The sequence below is a fragment of the Tachypleus tridentatus genome, chromosome 7 (genome assembly GCF_004210375.1).
Source record: "Tachypleus tridentatus isolate NWPU-2018 chromosome 7, ASM421037v1, whole genome shotgun sequence".
In the NCBI taxonomy this organism is placed as follows: domain Eukaryota; kingdom Metazoa; phylum Arthropoda; class Merostomata; order Xiphosura; family Limulidae; genus Tachypleus; species Tachypleus tridentatus.
In genome coordinates this window covers 114,968,563-114,996,558 of record NC_134831.1, presented here as the reverse complement: position 1 = coordinate 114,996,558, position 27,996 = coordinate 114,968,563, and the positions used below count along the sequence as shown (strand labels likewise).

Genomic DNA, 27,996 nt, shown 5'->3' with positions numbered 1-27,996 from the left:
TAAAGATAAAGTTTAACAATGTAAAGCAGTTTGTAAAGTCTAACAATATAAATACGTAGTTTTTAAAAGTAAAAACTGACAACATATGAAAGTAGCTTTCAAAGTTAAAGCATAACAAAAATACATAACAAAAATAGATTCTAAAGATAGACTGGCAATGTATTTATATATTTAATAAATGTAAAACTAACTCTATATGAGAGTTTGTAACGGATAAGACTAGCATTGTGAGAAAGTTGTTCCTAAATGTAACAACATGTGTTGCATAACGGTGTTTAAAAGCTGACGCTAACATTCCTTACAATATAAAACTCCTCACTGCCTACTGCCATATAATGTGTAATGTTCCTAACTGCCCACTTTAGAATAAAGTTTCTAACTACCTACTTCCGATTATTTTATCAATTTCTAATTGCCTACTTCAGATTAGCGTATCAAGTTTCTAATTGCCTACTTCCGATTAGTGTATCAAGTTTCTTACTGCCTACTTCCGATTAGTGTATCAAGTTTCTAACTGCCTACTTCCGATTAGTGTATCAAGTTTCTAACTACCTACTTCCGATTAGTGTATAAAGTTTCTAATTGGTTACTTCCGATTACTGTATTAAGTTTCTAGTTGCCTAACTCCGATTAGTTTATCAGTTTCTAATTGCCTACTTCTGATTAGTGTATCAAGTTTCTAATTGCCTACTTTCGATTTGTGTATCAAGTTTCTAATTGCCTACTTCCGATTAGTATATCAAGTTTCTAATTGCCTACTTCCGATTAGTATATCAAGTTTCTAGTTGCCTACTTCCGATTAGTGTATCAAGTTTCTAAATGCCTACTTCCGATTAGTGTATCAAGTTTCTAATTGCCTACTTCCGATTAGTATATCAAGTTTCTAATTGCCTACTTCCGATTAGTGTATCAAGTTTCTAATTGCCTACTTCCGATTAGTATATCAAGTTTCTAATTGCTTACTTCCGATTAGTATATCAAGTTTCTAACTGCCTACTTCCGATTAGTGTATAAAGTTTTTAATCGAAGATAAAAAAATGTGGGTATAAATTCCTCTTACATAAAACAATATAATTATTAATAATTATTTAAAATTTATGAAACATTTGTGTAAAAAACGAATTACCCTATAAGTACTTTTTGTTCTGTCTTACTGAAACATTATTAAGTTAATAACCCACTTGCCCATATTTTACAGGAGCCTGGGAACGAAATACAAACACGCCGGGTTAAACCTGTAACCAACAAGTTATAAGTTATAATGCACGTGCAAGATGCTCACTTGATGCATTCTACATCCCACGTAAACACGAGGCTTAGCGAGTTTATAATTCATAAATTATTCACAGTTCATGAGTTTTGATGACAGTTCTCTGATCAACAGATATGTCTTTGAACAACAGTATTCGGTTTTTATACTGTTGTGATTATACTATTTAAAATTCAGTAAGCCTAAAACGTGTCTAAATATTACAGTAACTACAGCTTCCACCCACGTTCTTCTTGATTCATCCAGTTTTGGATTCAAAATGTGTAATAGACAAATGTAGGGAGATGATGAAGAAAATATTTGTCGAGGCCAAAGACCCTTAGAATTCATCTGTCCCTAATTTTGAATTACTGGCCACAGTCAAAAGGCAAAACCCACTACAGAAAGGCTACGTCATAATAATAAGATTAGTTGCCTCTTTTGTTAAATACACTAAAAACTGTAAATGCAGAGCATATTCAACAGCATTACATCTCGAGCTTCAGACCTTCTGATTCAAAGCCCAATACGTTAACTACTAGGCAACGCTCAAACTTCTAGTGCAAGTTAGGTAATCTTGTTGGGTTTTTTTAACTCACCATCCAAGCCGTGAAAAAATCTCCTAGCCAGGTACCCGACGCTGCAACCTTCATAAAGCTCATATTGGTAATACCCATCTTCTCCGTGATCCTGTAGGGTTCTGGGTTGGTGTAGCTAGACAGGAGGAAGGTATTGTAAACAAGAGAAAAGATATAAACGAAGATGATGACGGTGAGAAACATTATCATCCACGTCCCCTGTTCTTCACGAAACATTTTTAGACGGAAGATGTTTCCTGTAATAAAGGAAACTTGATTTTTGCACTTAGGTAATATTCTTGTATGTACAGTGACACACAAGTGTAGAACTTGTCAACTGAAAATGAAAAACACCCTAAGTTGACTTTAATAGCAGGTTTTTCTACTTTACCTTTTATGTTTGTTAAGTTTATAATTAATAAAAGTTTTAATTGTATATTCTTGTAAATAAATATAAATATATATATAATAAACTCAACTAAATATCGATATGTTAAGACAACCTTAGCTAGATGTCGCCACACACAATAATACAGTAGGTTACATACAAAGCAGAAATTAATACAGCTTTCGCTAGATGTCGCCACTAAAAAGTGCATTAAAATTATAAGAATACCTCATGAATTGTTGAGCATAATATTTCACAATTTATCTGATAAAAAATATGAGTAAAAAACAAAACAGATAATAGTGAATGGCACAGCATACAGACTCAAAATGTTCATCACAAACTCTTAGACAGAATAACATCATTCGAAACGACAGTCACACAACTCTTCCAAAACTATCCTTATGATTAAAAGAAAATTAGTTTACCATGTGTTATAAGAACAGTGTTAAAAACAGCAGATTTCGCGCAATAGAGAAACTGATTATGAATTTCGATAGTACGTGGACTCAAAATGTTCAACTTTTCACTCGGTAATAATTAGTGAAGGTCGGGCTCGTGACGTCAGTTTTAGTAGACAATGAAATGTTTAAGTATTGAATAGTCAGGATAGAGCCTTTTCAGGTTCCTAAAGAGAGAAAACTGAGGAAATTGTGAGTGGAAGAAAGCAAGCCCACAGAAATTGATGTTCCATATTCTGACTGTTTATGAGGAAGAGATTATAATACAGCCCCTAAATAAATTAGGCCTCAAAACATAGTAAAAGGTTTACAAAAGTATGCCATGTCTTCCTTCTTCAGTTATACAGAGGGAGGAATGTAAAAGAACAGTTGAGAAGCGATAAAGAATGCATTTAGATAACTGAGCAACTAGACGTTGTATTGTAAGGACTATGTAGTTCTAAGAGATATGCTTCACATATTTTCTACTTTCCACACACGTGCTACATGATTGTCACAGAACAAGTAAAGCTGATGGTAAGGTCACAGCTTTTTCTGTTCTCGTTAATTCAAAGTTGTATTCCTACTGTTTTGTTTTATCAGAAAATTACTCTTACGTGTCTCCACTTTTTGTGTTCATGAAAATGGTCGACTGCTTTGATATGGGTTGCGTAAATTACACTAGTGCTAGTCTTCAAAATATGGTATAACTAACTAGTTCGATCATTTTTACATATATTTATGTGATGGCCCGTAGATAAGGATCTCTCTTTCGTTCTTATTTCCGCCAATAATTGATTCGAATTGATAACTCTGACTTAGACCCATTCATTTTATCAATAATTGATTCGAATTGATAACTCTGACTTAGACCCATTCATTTTATCAATAATTGATTTGAATTGATAACTCTGACTTAGACCCATCCATTTTATCAATAACTGATTCGAATTGATAACTCTGACTTAGACCCATTCATTTTATCAATAATTGATTCGAATTGATAACTCTGACTTAGACCCATTTATTTTATCAATAATTGATTCGAATTGATAACTCTGACTTAGACCCATCCATTTTATCAATAACTGATTCGAATTGATAACTCTGACTTAGACCCTATAATTTTATCAATAACTGATTCGAATTGATAACTCTGACTTAGACCCATTCATTTTATCAATAATTGATTCGAATTGATAACTCGGACGTAGACCCATTCATTTTATCAATATTGATTCGAATTGATAACTCTGACTTAGACCCATTCATTTTATCAATAACTGATTCGAATTGATAACCCTGACTTAGACCCATTCATTTTATCAATAATTGATTCGAATTGATAACTCTGACTTAGACCCATTCATTTTATCAATAATTGTTTCGAATTGATAACTCTGACTTAGACCCATTCATTTTATCAATAACTGGTTCGAATTGATACACCGGAAATATACACATTCATCTTGTCAATAACTGGTTCGAACTACTAACCCTGACTTTAGACTCATTCATCATACCAATAATTGGTTCAAAACGATACACCTGACCAAATACATTCATCTTGTTAACAATAATTGGTTGGAAATAACTCTGATATATTTAATCTTACCAATGATTGGTCAGAATTGATAAAACTGACCAATAGACTTATTCATCTTACTAATAATTCGTTAGCAGTTTACATTGCTCCTCTTCTAGTAGTTCAGCGGTAAGTTTGTATGTTTGTAACATTACGGGTTTCAACACCTGTATCGGATAAAACAAACATAGTCCATTGTGTAACTTTATGTTTAACATGAAACAAACACTCAAATTGTTCATGAATACAGTCCACGAGATACTGTGCCATGTTCATTGTTTGAGGTACAGTGACAGTGAGTCAGCCTATCATTGTTAACCTAAACCGTATTTAGTTGAGAATGTTTTAAATCTAGGATGTTGCTAAATGATTTTTGTATTTGCGTTTTGATCTTGCCTTTACCTTTGAAATGAAGTGATTGTTCTTTGTAAGGTGAAGGAGGTCCATTTTCATTCAGCTTGATATAATGGACTACGATAAGAGTCAGTTCATCTTCGTATGTAAATACTTTCATCAAGGACACCTCTTCAATGTTAGTCACTTTCACAGAAGACCAATTTGTTGTCTTCTCAGAATCAGTTTTAGTCATTTTCACAGAAGACCAGTTAGAATGTATCTGAAGACGCCTGTTAACCTGAAGATAACCTAAGAAGGTATAAACGTTGTTCTCTGCTTTATTTTGGTAATAGTGTTAATATCCATACCAGCCATCCTGAGATACAGTTTTACTTCAAATGGGTTTCTCATCATTACGGAGAAGACCATTTTGTTGTCTTCTCAGATTCAATGCTAATTACTTTCACAGAAGACGCGTTTGCTGTCTTCTCAGATTCAATGTTAGTCACTTCCACAGAAGACCAGTTTGTTGTTTTCCCAGATTCAATGTCAGTCACTTCCACAGAAGACCAGTCAGTCTGTTGTCTTCTCATAACGTTTGTTTCAAAGTCAAAATGAACATCTTCTGATTATAAACAATTATTTCTAAAATACAGTATAGAACATCACTGATCTTCCATAAAAATGGATAAAGTTTATTTTCAGCGTTGACTGAACTTTGTAGACATAGCTTTATCTCTCTCGTATGGTATATAATTTATCACGTACCAAAACATTGGAAACAGAGCGTCTCGGTACTGACACCAGGCTATATCCTGTCTTATGCGGGTGCGCTCTGAGTCATCTTCAGGGTATTCATAGATAAGGACGTTCATAGTTGGATCGGCAAAGGTTGAACAAACGTCTATTTTCTAACAATCGCAAGACGTGGTTAGCTCATTGAACCCCTAAGAACCACTGAAGAAACTGCTGTTATCTTAATATTAACGCCAATGGTAAATCACAAATAAAAGCGCTGTTTATCATGTATTAGCCTTGTCCTCTTCCTTATCAACCTTTGGCTACAGAGATGTTCCAACGATCGTCGTGGATCTAAACTAGACATGGGTACTTAAGTATAACTCGTATACTTATTCGTGCCATGTATCTAATTCCAGTGTGTGACTAGCTTGTTTGATACAGTTCAGAAACATCTAAAGTTCTTGTTATCTTGTGTCAAAAAATAATATTTATTTATATACACACAGCTCCTTACCAGATATAAAAATTTCTTACCCACACAGTTTTACCATAAACCTGCACACACTACCAACAAACTTAACGCGATATAATTGAATGTTTTCACTAATCATTTTGACTTGTTGGTTAGTATTCTTTATTATTATTAGTTTAAAACTTCATTTCTCAATAAAAATAAAGATCAAAAGGTACCACATTCATTACTGGTCAGTTTACAGGGATCCTCTCGTAATCTCACATATCAGGTTGAATCACCGTTTGCCGAGAAGCAGACAACATGGCCCTGTACTAGACATAACTCTACAAGATACTGAAAGGTTCCTAGTTTGAGTATAGTTCAATGGTGGTACATAAGTTTGCAACTGGTCCAGATACTCACTGAGGGTTACAGTGGAGAAGTCACATCAGATATTGACGGAGAATTACAGTGGAGAACTCACATCAGATATTGACGGAGGGTTACAGTGGAGAACTCACATCAGATATTGACGGAGGGTTACAGTGGAGAACTCACATCAGATATCCACAGAGGGTTACAGTGGAGAACTCACATCAAATATCCACAGAAGGTTACAGCAGCGAAAGTGACTTTCAAATTCATGCCAAAGGAGCTGAGTTGGACGAGCCCTGATGCTTGTTCTTGTCAAAAAATATGAAATTCTTGCCTCTTTGAACAAAGTTTGGACAAAACTAGTTTTTGTAATAGTGTTTAAGATTCTCATAGTAAACGACATCGACTGTTGAAGCAGAGTGTACTAAGATCATGAAAAGCTAGTATCTCGAACGGTGACACACTACACCCAAAACTGTTTGGGCGATGTAAGAAAATAAACATTAGTGGGTACGTCACTTCAAATAATTTGGTGCTATCATGTTTCGGGCCTAATAAGTGGCAACCAGCATTAGGAGTGTAAAAGATCAAAATGTGACGGTACAATAAACAAGTTAGGTGTAGTTTAAAATACTTGTCAGTTATTATTGTTAAAAAAACTTGTAGAAATAAAATGATGAAAATGTAAAACCTTTTATCAGTTAATAAGAGTATTTAAGAGATATCTGATAATATAAAAAATCAACAAACTTGGGTATACCATAATTAGATCAGAATTCTGGATGTGATGTGCATTACAAATATCCTACAGTTCATAAGATATTGTTCAGATATACAAAACAAACGAAAAGCACCAAAACATCACACAAACAAAATATTATGTACATCAATATCCACAGAAACATTTGTGCGTTTGGGGGACCTTTTTAAGTTTTCACATAATAACCTAAGTTAATCTAGGTGCGTGAATAGTATTATGACACTCCCTCTAATATATTATTCGTTATTCTACAACAGACTAAATGTTTAATTATTATTTATCGCACATTTCTTTCCACAGATACATTTCCAATTCAACCTTCAAATATGCAACATAAAGTGTAATAATATATATATTCAATGAATTAGATTACTTATCATAGTTTATGTATTTTTGAACACGTGTTCAATGTCCGTTATATTCTTTGGAGTAAATTATTCTCTGTTGCTAAGTGCACTTTTATATCGCTACAGTTGAAATGCCATAGAGGGCGTTCAACTTCCCTGATGTGAATATATTTTGTTAATATTTAAAATACGTACTGACTAAATGATTTCTAGTTTCAAACGCATTAAATTACAAGAGGTTATAGAAAAAAAACCAAAAAAAACAGGTAAATAGGAATTCTACAACATATAGCACGATACTGGATTATAATTAAAAAATCCAACAATCTGTATACTGAACTATAGAAAGAACCAATATGTATAATCAACTGTAAGAAGATCCAATCTGTATAATGCACTGTAGGAAGAACCAATCTGTATACTGAACTGTAAGAAGATCCAATCTGTATAATCAACTGTAAGAAGATCCAATTTGTATAATGCACTGTAGGAAGAACCAATCTGTATACTGAACTGTAAAAAGATCCAATCTGTATACTGAACTATAGAAAGAACCAATGTGTATAATCACTGTAAGAAGATCCAATCTGTATAATGAACTGTAGGAAGAACCAATGTGTGTAACGAACTGTAGGAAGAACCAATCTGTATAATGAACTGAAGGAAGAACCAACCTGTATAACGAACTGTAGGAAGAACCAACCTGTATAACGAACTGTAGGAAGAACCAACCTGTCAGAAGACTGTAGAAAAAGACAATCACTTTTTCACTGTATAACAGTAAACATAAGAAAACAAAACATTGATCTGTAGGAAAAAAAACACCTTGATAACGTATTGTGTAAAAAACAACCACCTTACAAACGTATTGTATAAAAAACAACCACCTTACAAACGTATTATATAAAGACAACGACCTTACTAACGTATTATATAAAAAAACAACCATCTTACTAACGTATTGTATAAAAAACAACCATCTTACTAACGTATTGTATAAAAATTATCATCTTACTAACGTATTGTGTAAAAAACAACCACTTTAATACGTATTGTATAAAAAACAACCATCTTGCTGATGTTCTGTATAAAACACAACCATCTCACTAACGTATTGTATAATAAACAACCATCTTACTAACGTACTGTATAAAAAGAACCATCTTGTTGATGTGCTGTATAAAAAGAACCATCTTGTTGATGTACTGTATAAAAAGAACCATCTTGTTGATGTACTGTATAAAAAGAACCATTTTGTTGATGTACTGTATAAAAGAAACATCTTGTTGATGTACTGTATAAAAGAAACATCTTGTTGATGTACTGTATAAAAGAAACATCTTGTTGATGTACTGTATAAAAGAACCATCTTGTTGATGTACTGTATAAAAGAACCATTTTGTTGATGTACTGTATAAAAAGAAACATCTTGTTGATGTACTGTATAAAAGAACCATCTTGTTGATGTACTGTATAAAAAGAACCATTTTGTTGATGTACTGTATAAAAAGAACCATCTTGTTGATGTACTGTATAAAAAGAACCATCTTGTTGATGTACTGTATAAAAAGAACCATTTTGTTGATGTACTGTATAAAAAGAAACATCTTGTTGATGTACTGTATAAAAAGAACCATCTTGTTGATGTACTGTATAAAAAGAACCATTTTGTTGATGTACTGTATAAAAAGAAACATCTTGTTGATGTACTGTATAAAAAGAACCATCTTGTTGATGTACTGTATAAAAGAACCATCTTGTTGATGTACTGTATAAAAAGAACCATTTTGTTGATGTACTGTATAAAAAGAAACATCTTGTTGATGTACTGTATAAAAAGAACCATCTTGTTGATGTACTGTATAAAAAGAACCATTTTGTTGATGTACTGTATAAAAGAAACATCTTGTTGATCTACTGTATAAAAAGAAACATCTTGTTGATGTACTGTATAAAAAGAACCATTTTGTTGATGTACTGTATAAAAAGAACCATCTTGTTGATGTACTGTATAAAAATAAACATCTTGTTGATGTACTGTATAAAAAGAACCATCTTGTTGATGTACTGTATAAAAAGAACCATCTTGTTGATGTACTGTATAAAAAGAACCATTTTGTTGATGTACTGTATAAAAAGAAACATCTTGTTGATGTACTGTATAAAAGAACCATCTTGTTGATGTACTGTATAAAAAAGAACCATTTTGTTGATGTACTGTATAAAAAGAAACATCTTGTTGATGTACTGTATAAAAGAACCATCTTGTTGATGTACTGTATAAAAGAACCATCTTGTTGATGTACTGTATAAAAAGAACCATTTTGTTGATGTACTGTATAAAAGAACCATCTTGTTGATGTACTGTATAAAAGAACCATCTTGTTGATGTACTGTATAAAAATTTATAAGAAATTCCTGTTAAATAAATGTTTTCTTTGCTAATATAATTTATAATTATAATTTACTGTGTATGTACTGTAATTTATCTAGTACCATACGGTATTACAAAAGTTACACACTCGTAATGTATATTTCTTTCACTTACTGTCATTTGTTTAGCGTTCTATGAAAGGTTTTACTTACGGAGAAGACAATGGTGGATAAAATGATTTCCAACTTCGAGGCCCAGGACGATAGCAAACAGCCATAGCGCTACCTTTACGAGACACCAGGTCCACTCGGGAGGGTATTTTGTTGCAATGAATGAGAAGACATTGCCAACAACTGGAATCTCGCTCTCTGCGTGACTGTGCGAGACTGGGTCTTCAGCGAAAATGAGAAAATTGCAAAATATAACGAAATATGATACAAAGAGCCGAGCATAAGGGTGCTGGAAGAAGTACCTGAAAAAAACATAAAGCAAAACATAAAAATATATATATATATGTAAATTTCTCCTCGTGTCATCACAACAATAAGAGAAATGTCTCTCAGTCTTTCTTTAACCCTCAGATTATAGTCTTTCTTCTTTTAACATTAAATACCCGTGAAGCTCACGTAATTACACTTTCCTGAGAAATGTTATGTTATTTCTTTTTACAGCATTCAGCGTATAAAAATAATTTTGTACTTGAAATATCTAGGCGTCTCCTGGCGGTAATGAGTCAAATTAACTCAGATGTTTATGGCGTTTTTGTAGGCTTATATATTAAGATAATCCCTAAACTAATAATTTTATGGATCTCCAATCAATCTGGCAAATAAGTGTTTGTTTATTTCATCTTTAGTTGCATTTTTGCGCAAAGCTACTGCGCAAGGTGTCCCTAACTCAAAAGTGGTCGACTAAAAGGAATAGGCCCGGCATGGCCAGATGGTTAAGACACTCGACTCGTACTCCGAGGGTCGCGGTTCGAATCTCCGTCACACCAAACATGCTCGCCTTTTCAGCCATGGGGGCGTTATAGTGTGACGGTCAATTCCACTATTCGTTGGTAAAAGAGCAGCCCAAGAGTTGGCGGTGGGTAGTAATGACTAGCTGCTTTCCCTCTAGTCTTACACTGCTAAATTAGGGACGGCTAGCATAGATAGTTCATGTGCAGCTTTGCGCAAAATTCAAAACAAACCAAACCTAAAAGGAAGGTACCTGATGAATGCAACCTATCGCCAACTCTCGAGTTATTCTTTAACTAATAAACAGTGAGATAAAGCATCACATTATAATACTCCAAAGGTTGAAAGGCCTAGCGTGTTTGATGACAGGACTCGAGCCCGAAGCCTGCAGATTGTGAGTCGGACGCCCTAATGTCAGGCCTGCAGATTAACAGTTCCGAAAAATATGTTTCAAAAATAGGCGAGGTCTTGCTGATAACTCTAGGGTTAAGATAGAGTGGGAAGTTATAAAACTATGTTCTATTTTAATTTTATACATCGGTTTTACGAACTTGATGCACAATAACGACATTTAGAGATGAACTGTGTTTTACCATCTGGAGTCAATGAAAAAAACAAATGTAAACCACGTATTTAGATAAATTTTGTTTTAGCAGGTTATTCGGCAGTTACAACAAATTACAATTTTAGAATAATAACAACCACAACTAAAGTTAATTTCCTAAACATGATTTAAACTAACCTGAAATCCTTTTCCATATGAAGAGAATAAATACTTTGACTATCAAAGTCCCACTGCGGTTTGCAAGACGGCGTGTCTGTAAACATCTTTGATGACAACTGGACATCACTGTCAGGTTTGGTGTCTCTTTCCTCATTAAGAGGTTCGTAGTGATCTTTTGTCAGTGGGACCGGTCCAGGAAGTTTGAATTCTTGAAAAAACCCGTCAAGAGCGAAACCCGGAGATGTAAGGAACAGAGAAGACCACGAGTCCACGCGACACGTGGAAACTGAGCTCCCCGTGCTGTCATCAATGTATCTAATGTCTTCAAGTAACAACGCAAGTCTGGCAGGAGGATCAGACGAGGACTGGAACGTGACTGAGAACTGACGATCTTGTCGGCAGTCCGAAAGAGTCCTCCGCGTGATGCAAGGCTTCAGATGTAACTCCTCCTCAGCTTCCACAAATGAATCGGACTTGGGTCTGTCAATTCGGTTTCTCGCTGAAGATGTAGATCCGGTTCCAGTAGGAGGCGCTTCTAAGTAGCTCTGCTTAAACGTCCGACTTCTTTCTCGACATATTTCTTCCATTTGGCGAATGGCTATGCTAGTTGCCGTTATCCATGATTCCATATCTTCAGAATCGGAACAGTAATTCGTAACCTCCTGGTCCTCTGTACGACGAAGTACGAGATTAGAGGCTGTTACCCATGAATCCTTGTCTTCGGATTCGGAACACGAATCCAAGTCCTCTTGGTCCTCTATGTGGCTGAGCGCTGGATTAGTAGCTGTTACCCACAATTCCTTATTTTCCGAATCGGAGAAGGATTTTAATCTCTCCTTTTGTTCCATCATACACATGGTTTTAACTATCGGACTCAGTAATAAAGGCATTTTGGGAGGTACCTTTTGAACATACTCGAGGACTTTTTAAAGTAAGTGCTGATGGACCTAGAAAAATGAGTTTATTTCTTTGTAAAAAGTTTCTTCAAACCTAAATATTTCCTTTTAACCGACTCCATGTGCAGGATCTGGAACCGAAATGTGAGCGAGGGAAGTCTTAATTAATTATTGTGCTTGTCGTGTTTATACTATATCCCAAATACACAAAAAGTGAAGGAGAAACTGATAGACATCCCCTACCATTGCGTTATTACGCAATTTTAACTTCTTTAGACACATTTTAATATATAAGTTAACGTAACCCTCTTAATTATTAATAACACTGGGGCACAAAAGCCATAGGTTCAAGAAACCTACTGTTTTTGTCTTCCAGTGGGATGACGGTAAATAGGGTAGACACAGCACACGGTCCAGTATCAGTTTGCTCTGAAACAAACAATTATTTTTAGAACAGCAGTTAGGCATTTCTTGCTAAATTATAACATAAAACTCACAGAACTAAATATTTACACGTTAGATTAACCAAGTCTGTATCTGATGTAATAATAACCTTAATGAACTGGAAAATGTTGTGTTCTAAAGTCTGTATCTGATGTAATAATAACCTTAATGAACTGGAAAATGTTGTGTTCTAAAGTCTGTATCTGATGTAATAATAACCTTAATGAACTGGAAAATGTTGTGTTCTAAAGTCTGATCTGATGTAATAATAACCTTAATGAACTGGAAAATGTTGTGTTCTAAAATCTGTACCTGATGTAATAATAACCTTAATGAACTGGAAAATGTTGTGTTCTAAAGTCTGTATCTGATGTAATAATAACCTTAATGAACTGGAAAATGTTGTGTTCTAAAGTCTATATCTGATGTAATAATAACCTTAATGAACTGGAAAATGTTGTGTTCTAAAGTCTGTATCTGATGTAATAATAACCTTAATGAACTGGAAAATGTTGTGTTCTAAAGTCTGTATCTGATGTAATAATAACCTTAATGAACTGGAAAATGTTGTGTTCTAAAGTCTGTATCTGATGTAATAATAACCTTAATGAACTGGAAAATGTTGTGTTCTAAAGTCTGTATCTGATGTAATAATAACCTTAATGAACTGAAAAATGTTGTGTTCTAAAGTCTGTATCTGATGTAATAATAACCTTAATGAACTGGAAAATGTTGTGTTCTAAAGTCTATATCTGATGTAATAATAACCTTAATGAACTGGAAAATGTTGTGTTCTAAAGTCTGTATCTGATGTAATAATAACCTTAATGAACTGGAAAATGTTGTGTTCTAAAGTCTGTATCTGATGTAATAATAACCTTAATGAACTGGAAAATGTTGTGTTCTAAAGTCTATATCTGATGTAATAATAACCTTAATGAACTGGAAAATGTTGTGTTCTAAAATCTGTACCTGATGTAATAATAACCTTAATGAACTGGAAAATGTTGTGTTCTAAAATCTGTATCTGATGTAATAATAACCTTAATGAACTGGAAAATGTTGTGTTCTAAAGTCTGTATCTGATGTAATAATAACCTTAATGAACTGGAAAATGTTGTGTTCTAAAGTCTGTATCTGATGTAATAATAACCTTAATGAACTGGAAAATGTTGTGTTCTAAAGTCTGTATCTGATGTAATAATAACCTTAATGAACTGGAAAATGTTGTGTTCTAAAGTCTATATCTGATGTAATAATAACCTTAATGAACTGGAAAATGTTGTGTTCTAAAATCTGTACCTGATGTAATAATAACCTTAATGAACTGGAAAATGTTGTGTTCTAAAGTCTGTATCTGATGTAATAATAACCTTAATGAACTGGAAAATGTTGTGTTCTAAAGTCTGTATCTGATGTAATAATAACCTTAATGAACTGGAAAATGTTGTGTTCTAAAGTCTGTATCTGATGTAATAATAACCTTAATGAACTGGAAAATGTTGTGTTCTAAAGTCTGTATCTGATGTAATAATAACCTTAAAGAGGTGGGTAAGTCTGATTTTATAGTAAAGATCCCAGTTAAGGAGCTGGGGGCTGTTGTGTCCAAAACTATGAATCTGATTTCATAGTAAAGATCCCAGTTAAAGAGCTGGGGGCTGTTGTGTCCTAAACTATGAATATAATTTTAGAGTAAAGATCCAAGTTAAATAGCTTGGGACTGTTTTGTCCTAAACTATGAATCTGTTTTTATAGTAAAGATCCCAGTTAAAGAGCTGGGGACTGTTGTGTCCTAAACTATGAATCTGTTTTTATAGTAAAGATCCCAGTTAAAGAGCTGGGGACTGTTGTGTCCTAAACTATGAATCTGTTTTTATAGTAAAAATCCCAGTTAAAGAGCTGGGGACTGTTGTGTCCTAAACTATGAATCTGTTTTATAGTAAAGATCCCAGTTAAAGAGCTGGGGACTGTTGTGTCCTAAACTATGAATCTGATTTTATAGTAAAGATCCCAGTTAAAGAGCTGGGGACTGTTGTGTCCTAAACTATGAATCTGATTTTATAGTAAATATCACTGTTGTCAGCTTGAGGTATTTCGTGTATTCAACTTGGTTTATAATATAATGATTATTTGCTTGCTTTAGAATTTCTCCCAAAGTTGACTTAACGTTTAACCAATTGTTACGAACTTCACGGTGTAAGCTGTGAACAACCAATGTTGACTTCACATTCATCCAACTGATATGAACTTCACGGTGTAAACTGTAAACAATCAATGTTGACTTAACATTCAACCAGTTCTTATACACTTTACGGTGTAAGCCGTGAACAATAAATGTTGACTATTTCTGTTATTTCTATATGTGTTGGTATAGTGCGTTATTCACTAAGCTATCAGTTCTATATTTGTTGGTATAGTACGTTATTCACTAAGCTATCCGTTCTATATTTGTTGTTGGTATTGTACGTTATTCACTAAGCTATCCGTTCTATATTTGTTGGTATAGTACGTTATTCACTAAGCTATCCGTTCTATATTTGTTGGTATAGTACGTTATTCACTAAGCTATCCGTTCTATATTTGTTGTTGGTATTGTACGTTATTCACTAAGCTATCCGTTCTATATTTGTTGGTATAGTACGTTATTCACTAAGCTATCCGTTCTATATTTGTTGGTATACTACGTTATTCACTATGCTATCCGTTCTATATTTGTTGGTATAGTACGTTATTCACTAAGCTATCCGTTCTATATTTGTTGGTATAGTACGTTATTCACTAAGCTATCCGTTCTATATTTGTTGGTATAGTACGTTATTCACTAAGCTATCCATTCAATATTTGTTGGTATAGTACGTTATTCACTAAGCTATCCGTTCTATATTTGTTGGTATAGTACGTTATTCACTATGCTATCCGTTCTATATTTGTTGGTATAGTACGTTATTCACTAAGCTATCCGTTCTATATTTGTTGGTATAGTACGTTATTCACTATGCTATCCGTTCTATATTTGTTGTTGGTATAGTACGTTATTCACTATGCTATCCGTTCTATATTTGTTGTTGGTATAGTACGTTATTCACTATGCTATCCGTTCTATATTTGTTGTTGGTATAGTACGTTATTCACTAAGCTATCCGTTCTATATTTGTTGTTGGTATTGTACGTTATTCACTAAGCTATCCGTTCTATATTTGTTGGTATTGCACGTTATTCACTATGCTATCCGTTCTATATTTGTTGGTATACTACGTTATTCACTAAGCTATCAGTTCTATATTTGTTGGTATAGTACGTTATTCACTAAGCTATACATTCTATATTTGTTGGTATAGTACGTTATTCACTAAGCTATCCGTTCTATATTTGTTGGTATAGTACGTTATTCACTAAGCTATCCGTTCTATATTTGTTGGTATAGTACGTTATTCACTAAGCTATCCGTTCTATATTTGTTGGTATAGTACGTTATTCACTAAGCTATCCGTTCTATATTTGTTGTTGGTATTGTACGTTATTCACTATGCTATCCGTTCTATATTTGTTGGTATAGTACGTTATTCACTATGCTATCAGTTCTATATTTGTTGGTATACTACGTTATTCACTAAGCTATCCGTTCTATATTTGTTGGTATAGTACGTTATTCACTATGCTATCCGTTCTATATTTGTTGGTATTGCACGTTATTCACTATGCTATCCGTTCTATATTTGTTGGTATAGTACGTTATTCACTAAGCTATACATTCTATATTTGTTGGTATAGTACGTTATTCACTATGCTATCCGTTCTATATTTGTTGGTATAGTACGTTATTCACTATGCTATCCGTTCTATATTTGTTGGTATAGTACGTTATTCACTAAGCTATCCGTTCTATATTTGTTGGTATTGCACGTTATTCACTATGCTATCCGTTCTATATTTGTTGGTATAGTACGTTATTCACTAAGCTATACATTCTATATTTGTTGGTATAGTACGTTATTCACTATGCTATCCGTTCTATATTTGTTGGTATAGTACGTTATTCACTATGCTATCCGTTCTATATTTGTTGGTATAGTACGTTATTCACTATGCTATCCGTTCTATATTTGTTGGTATAGTACGTTATTCACTAAGCTATCCGTTCTATATTTGTTGGTATAGTACGTTATTCACTAAGCTATACATTCTATATTTGTTGGTATAGTACGTTATTCACTATGCTATCCGTTCTATATTTGTTGGTATGGTACGTTATTCACTATGCTATCCGTTCTATATTTGTTGGTATGGTACGTTATTCACTAAGCTATCCGTTCTATATTTGTTGGTATAGTACGTTATTCACTATGCTATCCGTTCTATATTTGTTGGTATTGCACGTTATTCACTAAGCTATCCGTTCTATATTTGTTGGTATAGTACGTTATTCACTAAGCTATACATTCTATATTTGTTGGTATAGTACGTTATTCACTATGCTATCCGTTCTATATTTGTTGGTATAGTACGTTATTCACTAAGCTATCCGTTCTATATTTGTTGGTATAGTACGTTATTCACTAAGCTATACATTCTATATGTGTTGGTATAGTACGTTATTCACTAAGCTATCAGTTCTATATTTGTTGGTATAGTACGTTATTCACTAAGCTATACATTCTATATTTGTTGGTATAGTACGTTATTCACTAAGCTATCCGTTCTATATTTGTTGGTATAGTACGTTATTCACTATGCTATCCGTTCTATATTTGTTGGTATAGTACGTTATTCACTAAGCTATCAGTTCTATATTTGTTGGTATTGCACGTTATTCACTATGCTATCCGTTCTATATTTGTTGGTATAGTACGTTATTCACTAAGCTATCCGTTCTATATTTGTTGCTATAGTACGTTATTCACTAAGCTATCCGTTCAATATTTGTTGGTATAGTACGTTATTCACTAAGCTATCCGTTCTATATTTGTTGGTATAGTACGTTATTCACTATGCTATCCGTTCTATATTTGTTGGTATAGTACGTTATTCACTAAGCTATCCGTTCAATATTTGTTGGTATAGTACGTTATTCACTAAGCTATCCGTTCTATATTTGTTGGTATAGTACGTTATTCACTATGCTATCCGTTCTATATTTGTTGGTATAGTACGTTATTCACTAAGCTATCCGTTCTATATTTGTTGTTGGTATTGTACGTTATTCACTAAGCTATCCGTTCTATATTTGTTGGTATAGTACGTTATTCACTATGCTATACATTCTATATTTGTTGGTATAGTACGTTATTCACTATGCTATCCGTTCTATATTTGTTGGTATAGTACGTTATTCACTAAGCTATCCGTTCTATATTTGTTGGTATTGTACGTTATTCACTAAGCTATCTGTTCTATATTTGTTGGTATTGTACGTTATTCACTATGCTATCCGTTCTATATTTGTTGGTATTGCACGTTATTCACTATGCTATCCGTTCTATATTTGTTGGTATAGTACGTTATTCACTATGCTATCCGTTCTATATTTGTTGGTATAGTACGTTATTCACTAAGCTATCCGTTCTATATTTGTTGGTATTGCACGTTATTCACTAAGCTATCAGTTCTATATTTGTTGGTATAGTACGTTATTCACTATGCTATCCGTTCTATATTTGTTGTTGGTATTGTACGTTATTCACTAAGCTATCAGTTCTATATTTGTTGGTATTGCACGTTATTCACTAAGCTATCCGTTCTATATTTGTTGGTATAGTACGTTATTCACTAAGCTATCCGTTCTATATTTGTTGGTATAGTACGTTATTCACTAAGCTATCCGTTCTATATTTGTTGGTATAGTACGTCATTCACTAAGCTATCCGTTCAATATTTGTTGGTATAGTACGTTATTCACTAAGCTATCCGTTCTATATTTGTTGGTATAGTACGTTATCCACTAAGCTATCCGTTCTATATTTGTTGTTGGTATTGTACGTTATTCACTATGCTATCCGTTCTATATTTGTTGGTATAGTACGTTATTCACTATGCTATCAGTTCTATATTTGTTGGTATACTACGTTATTCACTAAGCTATCCGTTCTATATTTGTTGGTATAGTACGTTATTCACTATGCTATCCGTTCTATATTTGTTGGTATAGTACGTTATTCACTATGCTATCAGTTCTATATTTGTTGGTATAGTACGTTATTCACTAAGCTATCCGTTCTATATTTGTTGGTATAGTACGTTATTCACTAAGCTATCCATTCTATATTTGTTGGTATAGTACGTTATTCACTAAGCTATCCGTTCTATATTTGTTGGTATAGTATAGCGACAGGAATAGTGATTTATACGTATTACTTACAAAAAATAAGTGGTGCCTGCACGGAAGGGGGGTTGTTGTCCCTGTAATGGAAATGTAACAGAGTCTGGAGGCATCGTCCCTAATAAATATTCGCTCGAGAACACCTGATTTCTTTCATATACTATCAAATTCTGATTATTGAGAAAGTGGACTTAATGGCCATTAGGGGGACATACCCCCATCTTCTTGCAGGCGCCACTGATTTCTTGAAAATGGTGTAGACAAGTTACTTGTATGAGACAATTCGATGGCCATAAAGAATGTAGCGAGCTTCCTGAAGGCGGATCGAAGTCATAAATCCGCATTACGGTAGAGATTTAGAGAAAAAATAGTGGGTTTTAAAATACAATATAGGTTTGGATGTGTTGAGTCAAAGGTCTCGTATAAACAATACAAGTATATAACTGAGAACTGATGTTAAGTAAGTTATTACTGTGGTTATTAGATTAAAACATGAACTATTATTCTTGTCCAATAGTAACAGAAACATTATAATATATCACTTTATCCACAGAGTTCAAATACAGACGACAGTTCTCCATGCCAGTTTTATATACGTTAAAACTGCCCAAATATTGGCAACTGTATGCATATTAAAATACAAACACGGTTGTTTACCGAATATAAAATCACCAATAAACGAATACACAGCCTGTATAAAACAGACTTCATGTCGTAAGTTCGATCAAGACCTATATAACAAGTCTATGTACAACAAATATAACATTACTAGTTACAGTTGTGGGATGTATAATTTCAATATTTAAATTAATTATTTTTTATTTAACATTTTCAGCATAATAAATGTGAAACAATTAAATCTACTTGTCCACACTTCTTAACCTGGTCAGCCAGTGCCCTTGGAATATGCTAAAAACTTTAACCTATGATTCAAGTTATAAGTGCAAGCGACTGACTTGAAGATTTTAGTATCAGTGTGGGACGTAAGATTCTTCTAAACATTCTTTATAAGCACAGGAGTTGTGATATTTTATTTTTCCGACAAAAGACGGAATGATGTGTGCATCTGTTTATTTCCCTGTGTGTGTGTGTGTGTAAAAACAAAATCTGTTTTGAAAAGCGTTCCAGTCGTGGCACTGAAATTAAACTATGCAAAATCATATACTTTTGTGCTTTTTAAAACAGAAGTCACCCGACCTAAAAATAAATCCTGAAATGGAAATACATGTTCATATTCTCTTTAGTTACTACGTTATAGAAAATACTTTATGAGCTGTTTATTTGATGTTTCCATTTTAAAACATTCAAGCTATTGATACTGAATAGTGTGGGCTGTTCTGATAGGATATGTAGTGTTAAAAGATAAAACTGGAGTGATAGTCACATCAAATCACGTCTGTCAAGGAAAAAGGTGGTGACATGAAAACAGACTCTCTGTAGAAGAGGATATAAGATCGTGACATGAAAACAGTCTCTCTGTATGATATAAGATCGTGACATGAAAACAGCCACTCTGTATGATACATGGTCGTGACATGAAAACAGCCATTCTGTAGGATATAAGATCGTGACATGAAAACAGCCTCTCTGTAGGATATAAAATGGTGACATGAAAACAACCCATCTGTCGGATATAAGGTAATGAAATAAAAACAGCCCTTCTGTAAGATATAAGCTGGTGACATGAAAACAGCCTCTCTGTAGGATATAAGATCGTGACGTGAAAACAGCCCTTCTGTAAGATATCAGGTGATGTCATGAAAACAGCCCTTCTGTAGGATATGAAGTGGTGACATGAAAAAAGCCCGTCTCTAGGATATGAGGTCGTGACATAAAAACAGCCCTACTGTAGGATATAAGGTGGTGACATGAAAACAGCCCTTCTGCAGGATATAAGGTGGTGACATGAAAAGAGCCCTTCTGTAGGATATAAGGTGGTGACATAAAAACATCCCTTCTGTAGGATATGAGGAAGTGACATGAAAACAGCCTCTCTGTAGGATATGAGGTCGTGACATAAAAACAGCCCTTCTGTAGGATATAAGGTGGTGACATGAAAACAGCCCTTCTGTAAAATATAAGGTGGTGACATAAAAACAGCTCTTCTGTAGGACATAAGATCGTGACGTGCAAATAGCCTCTCTGTAGGATATAAGGTGGTGACATGAAAACAGCACTTCTGTAGGATATAAAGTCGTGACATGAAAACAGCCCTTCTGTAGAATATAAGGTGGTGACATGAAAACAGCACTTCTGTAGGATATAAAGTCGTGACATGAAAACAACCCTTCTTTAGAATATAAGGTGGTGACATGAAAACAGTCATTCTGTAGGATATAAGGTGGTGACATGAAAACAGCCTCTCTGTAGGATATAAGATCGTGACATGAAAATAGTCCTTCTGTAGGACTTAAGTTGGTGACATGAAAACAGCCCTTCTGTAGGATATAAGGTGGTGACATGAAAACAGCCCTTCTGTAGAATATAAGGTGGTGACATGAAAACAGTCCTTCTGTAGGATATAAGGTGGTGACATAAAAACAGAACTTCTGTAGAATATAAGGTGGTAACATAAAAACAGCCTTTCTGTAGAACATAAGGTGGTGACGAGAAAACAGCCCTTCAGTAGGATATAAGGTGGTGATATGAAAACAGCCCTTCTCTAGGATATAAGGTGGTGACATGAAAACAGCCCTTCTATAGGATATAAGGTGGTGACATGAAACCAGCCCTTCTGTAGAATATAAGCTGGTGACATGAAAATAGCCGTTCTGTAGGATATAAGGTGGTGGCATGAAAGCAGCACTTCTGTAGGATATAAGGTGGTGACATGAAAGCAGCACTTCTGTACGATATAAGCTGGTGACATGAAAACAGCCTTTCTGTAGGATATAAGGTGGTGACATGAAACCAGCCCTTCTGTAGCATATATAAGCTGGTGACATGAAAACAGCCTTTCTGTAAGATATAAGGTGCTGGCATGAAAACAGCACTTCTGTAGGATATAAGGTGGTGACATGAAAACAGCCCTTCTGTAGGATATAAAGTGGTGACATGAAAACAGCCACTCTTTATGATATAAGATCTTGACATGAAAACAGCCTCTCTGTAGGATATAAGGTGGTGAAATAAAAACAGCCCTTCTGTAGGATATAAGGTGGTGAAATAAAAACAGCCCTTCTGTAGGATATGAGGTGGTGACATGAAAACTGTCCTTCTGTAGGATATTAAGTGGTGACATGAAAACAGCCCTTATATAGGATATAAGGTGGTGACAGAAAACCGCCCTTCTGTGGGATATAAGGTGGTGACATTAAAACAGCCTCTCTGTATGATATAAAATGGTGACATGAAAACAGCCGTTCTGTAGGATATAAGGTGGTGAAATAAAAACAGCCCTTCTGTAGGATATGAGGCGGTGACATGAAAACTGTCCTTCTGTAGGATATTAAGTGGTGACATGAAAACAGCCCTTATATAGGATATAAGGTGGTGACAGAAAACTGCCCTTCTGTAGGATATAAGGTGGTGACATGAAAACAGCCTTTCTGTAGGATATAAGGTGGTGACATGAAACCAGCCCTTCTGTAGGATATTAAGTGGTGACATAAAAACAGCCCTTATATAGGATATAAGGTGGTGACAGAAAACTGCCCTTCTGTAGGATATAAGGTGGTGACATGAAAACAGCCCTTCTGTAGGATATAAAGTGGTGACATGAAAACAGCCACTCTTTATGATATAAGATCTTGACATGAAAACAGCCTCTCTGTAGGATATAAGGTGGTGAAATAAAAACAGCCCTTCTGTAGGATATAAGGTGGTGAAATAAAAACAGCCCTTCTGTAGGATATGAGGTGGTGACATGAAAACAGCCCTTGTGTAGGATATAAGGTGGTGACATGGAAACAGACCTTCTGTAGGATATAAGCTGAAACATGAAAACAGCCTTTCTGTAGGATATAACGTGGTGGCATGAAAGCAGCCCTTGTGTAGAATATAAGGTGGTGACATGAAAATAGCCTCTCTGTAGGATATAAGATCGTGACATGAAAACAGCTTCTCTGTATGATATAAAATGTTGACATGAAAACAGCCCTTCTGTAGGATATAAGGTGGTGAAATAAAAACAGCCCTTCTGTAGGATAAGAGGTGGTGACATGAAAACAGCACTTCTGTAGGATATGAAGTCGTGACAAGAAAACAGCCCTTCTGTAGGATATAAGGTGGTGACATGAAAACAGCCCTTTTTGTAGGATATAAGCTGGTGACATGAAAACAGCCTTTCTGTAGGATATAAGGTGGTGACATAAAAACAGCCTTTCTGTAGGATATAAGGTGGTGGCATGAATGCAGCCTCTCTGTAGGATATAAGATGGTGACATGAAAACAGCCCTCCATAGGATATAAGATGGTGACTTGAAAACAGCCCTTCTGTAGGATATAAGGTGGTGACATAAAAACAGCCCTTTTGTAGGATATGAAATTGTGACATAAAAAGAGCCCTTCTATAGGATATAAGCTGGTGACATGAAAACAGCCTTTGTGTAGGATATAAGGTGGTGACATGAAACCAGCCCTTCTGTAGGATATAAGGTGGTGACATGAAAACAGCCCTTCTATAAAATATGAAGTCGAGACATAAAAACAGCCCTTCTGTGGGATGTAAGATGGTGACATAAAAACAAGCCTTTCTGTAGGATATAAGGTGGTGGCATGAATGCAGACTCTCTGTAGGATACAAGATGGTGACATGAAAACAGACACTCGGTATGATATAAGATCTTGACATAAAAACAGCCCTTCTGTGGGATGTAAGGTGGTGGCATGAATGCAGCCTCTCTGTAGGATATAAGATGGTGATATGAAAACAGCCCTTCTGTAGGATATAAGGTGGTGACATGAGAACAGCCCTTCTGTAGGATATAACGTGGTGACATAAAAACAGCCCTTCTGTAGGATATAAGGTGGTGACATGAGAACAGCCCTTCTGTAGGATATAACGTGGTGACATAAAAACAGTCTTTCTGTATGATATAAGGTGGTGACATAAAAACAGCCCTTCTGTAGAATATAAGGTGGTAACATAAAAACAGCACTCTATAGGATATAAGGTGGTGACGTGAAAACAGCCTTTTGTAGGATATAAGGTGGTTACATGAAAACAGCCCTTTTGTAGGATATAAGGTGGTGAAATAAAAACAGCCCTTCTGTAGGATATTAAGTGGTGACATGAAAACAGCCCTTATATAGGATATAAGGTGGTGACATGAAAACTGCCCTTCTGTAGGATATAAGGTGGTGACATGAAAACAGCCCTCTATAGGATATAAGGTGGTGACGTGAAAACAGCCCTTTTGTAGGATATAAGGTGGTTACATGAAAACAGCCCTTTTGTAGGATATAAGGTGGTGAAATAAAAACAGCCCTTCTGTAGGATATAACGTGGTGACATAAAAACAGTCTTTCTGTAGGATATAAGGTGGTGACATGAAAACAGCCCTTCTGTAGAATATAAGATGGTGACATGAAAACAGACCTTTTGTAGGATATAAAATTGTAACATAAAAAGAGCCCTTCTGTAGGATATAAGCTGGTGATATGAAAATAGCCTTTTTGTAAGATATAAGGTGCTGGCATGAAAACAGCACTTCTGTAGGATATAAGGTGGTGACATGAAAATAGCCTTTCTGTATGATATGAGATCGTGATATGAAAACGGCCTCTCTGTAGGATATAAAATGGTGACATGAAAACAGCCGTTCTGTAGGATATAAGGTGGTGAAATAAAAACAGCCCTTCTGTAGGATATGAGGCGGTGACATGAAAACAGTCCTTCTGTAAGATATGAGGTGGTGACATGAAAACAGCCCTTCTGTAGAATATAAGGTAGTGACATGAAAACAGCCACTATTTATGATATAAGATCTTGACATGAAAACAGCCCTTTTCTAGGATATAAGGTGGTTACATGAAAACAGCCCTTTTGTAGGATATAAGGTGGTGAAATAAAAACAGCCCTTCTGTAGGATATTAAGTGGTGACATGAAAACAGCCCTTATATAGGATATAAGGTGGTGACATGAAAACTGCCCTTCTGTAGGATATAAGGTGGTGACATGAAAACAGCCCTCTATAGGATATAAGGTGGTGACGTGAAAACAGCCCTTTTGTAGGATATAAGGTGGTGAAATAAAAACAGCCCTTCTGTAGGATATAACGTGGTGACATAAAAACAGTCTTTCTGTAGGATATAAGGTGGTGACATAAAAACAGCCCTTCTGTAGAATATAAGGTGGTAACATAAAAACAGCCTTTCTGTAGGACATAAGGTGGTGACATGAAAACAGCCCTTCTGTAGAATATAAGATGGTGACATGAAAACAGACCTTTTGTAGGATATAAAATTGTACCATAAAAAGAGCCCTTCTGTAGGATATAAGCTGGTGATATGAAAACAGCCTTTTTGTAAGATATAAGGTGCTGGCATGAAAACAGCACTTCTGTAGGATATAAGGTGGTGACATGAAAACAGCCTTTCTGTATGATATGAGATCGTGATATGAAAACGGCCTCTCTGTAGGATATAAAATGGTGACATGAAAACAGCCGTTCTGTAGGATATAAGGTGGTGAAATAAAAACAGCCCTTCTGTAGGATATGAGGCGGTGACATGAAAACAGTCCTTCTGTAAGATATGAGGTGGTGACATGAAAACAGCCCTTCTGTAGGATATGAGGTGGTGACATGAAAACAGCCCTTCTGTAGGATATAAGGTGGTGAAATGAAAGCAGCCCTTTTGTAAGATATGAGGTCGTGATATAAAAACAGCACTTCTGTAGGATATAAGGTGGTGCCCTTCTGTATAATATAAGGTGGTGACATAAAACCAGCTCTTCTGTAGGATATAAGAGCGTGACATGCAAATAGCCTCTCTGTAGGATATAAGGTGGTGACATAAAAACAGCACTTTTGTAAGATATGAAGTCGTGACATGAAAACAGCCCTTCTGTAGGATATAAGGTGGTGACGTGAAAACAGCCCTTCTGTAGGATATAAGGTGGTGACATGAAAACAGACCTTTTGTAGGATATAAAATTGTGACATAAAAGAGCCCTTCTGTGGGATATAAGCTGGTGACATGAAAACAGCCTTTCTGTAGGATATAAGGTGGTGACATGAAACCAGCCCTTCTGTAGGATATTAAGTGGTGACATGAAAACAGCCCTTATATAGGATATAAGGTGGTGACATGAACACTGCCCTTCTGTAGGATATAAGGTGGTGACATGAAAACAGCCCTATATAGGATATAAGGTGGTGACGTGAAAACAGCCCTTTGTAGGATATAAGGTGGTTACATGAAAACAGCCCTTCTGTAGGATATAAGCTGGTGACATGAAAACAGCCCTTCTGTAAGATATAAAGTGGTGACATGAAAACAGCCACTGTTTATGATATAAGATCTTGACATGAAAACAGCCTCTCTGTAAGATATAAGGTGGTGAAATTAAAACAGCCATTCTGTAGGATATAAGGTGGTGAAATAAAAAAAAACCTTCTGTACGATATAAGGTGGTGGAATGAAAGCAGCCCTTCTGTAGGATATAAGGTGGTGGCATGAAAACAGCCCTTCTGTAGGATATAAGGTGGTAACATGAAAACAGCCCTTCTGTAGGATATAAGGTGGTGACATGAAAACAGTCCTTCTGTAAGATATAAGGTGATGACATAAAACCAGCCCTTTTGTAGGATATAAGGTGGTGAAATAAAAAAAAAAACCTTCTGTAGGATATAAGGTGGTGGAATGAAAGCAGCCCTTCTGTAGGATATAAGGTGGTGGCATGAAAACAGCCACTCTTTATGAGATAAGATCTTGACATGAAAACATCCTCTCTGTGGGATATAAGGTGGTGAAATAAAAACAACCTCTCTGTAGGATATAAGATCGTGACATGAAAACAGCCCTTCTGTAGGATATAAGGTGGTGACATAAAAACAGCCCTTCTGTAGGCTATAAGGTGGTGACATGAAAACAGCCCTTCTGTATGATATATTGTGGTGACATGAAACCAGCCCTTCTGTAGGATAGAAGGTGGTGACATGAAAACAGCCCTTCTGTAGGATATGAAGTCGTGACATAAAAACAGCCCTTCTGTGGGATGTAAGCTGGTGACATGAAAACAGCCTTTCTGTAGGATATAAGGTGGTGGCATGAAAGCAGCCCTTCTGTAGGATATAAAGTGGTGGCATGAAAACAGCCACTCTGTATGATATAAGATCTTGACATGAAAACAGCCATTATGTAGCATATGAAGTCGTGACATAAAAAGAGCCCTTCTGTAGGATATAAAGTGGTGACATGAAAACAGCCTTTATGTAGGATATGAAGTCGTGACATAAAAACAACCCTTCTGTGGGATGTAAGCGGGTGACATAAAAACAGCCTTTCTGTAGGATATAAGATCGTGACATGAAAACAGCCCTTCTGTAGGATATAAAGTGGTGGCATGAAAACAGCCTCTCTTTAGGATATAAGGTGGTGAAATAAAATACCCCTTGTGTAGGATTTTAGGTGGTGGCATGAAAGCAGCCCTTCTGTAGGATATAAGGTGGTGGCATGAAAACAGCCACTCTTTATGAGATAAGATCTTGACATGAAAACATCCTCTCTGTGGGATATAAGGTGGTGAAATAAAAACAACCCTTCTGTAGGACATAAGGTGGTGAAATAAAAACAGCCCTTCTGTAGGATATAAGGTGGTGACATGAAAACAGCCCTTTTGTAGGATATAAGGTGGTGACATGAAAACAGCCCTTCTGTAAGATATAAGGTGATGACATAAAACCAGCCCTTTTGTAGGATATAAGGTGGTGAAATAAAAAAAAACCTTCTGTAGGATATAAGGTGGTGGAATGAAAGCAGCCCTTCTGTAGGATATAAGGTGGTGGCATGAAAACAGCCACTCTTTGTGATATAAGATCTTGACATGAAAACAGCCTCTCTGTAAGATATAAGGTGGTGAAATA

General features: G+C 35.2%; 1 protein-coding gene across 2 annotated transcripts in view; it reads right to left on the bottom strand.

The window, feature by feature from the left end:
* Nucleotides 1–27,996, bottom strand: part of LOC143256436 (transmembrane protein 117-like) — a 138,970-nt gene that overhangs the window by 24,366 nt on the left and 86,608 nt on the right. For both annotated transcript variants that reach the window (XM_076513666.1, XM_076513667.1), the window contains exons 2-4: nucleotides 11,329–12,257; nucleotides 9,840–10,099; nucleotides 1,849–2,084 (exon numbers count right to left, since the gene is read on the bottom strand). In XM_076513666.1, the coding sequence (XP_076369781.1) occupies nucleotides 1,849–2,084; nucleotides 9,840–10,099; nucleotides 11,329–12,200 (1,368 nt within the window). In that variant the 5' untranslated portion in view covers nucleotides 12,201–12,257. The remainder of the gene's footprint in view (nucleotides 1–1,848; nucleotides 2,085–9,839; nucleotides 10,100–11,328; nucleotides 12,258–27,996) is intronic.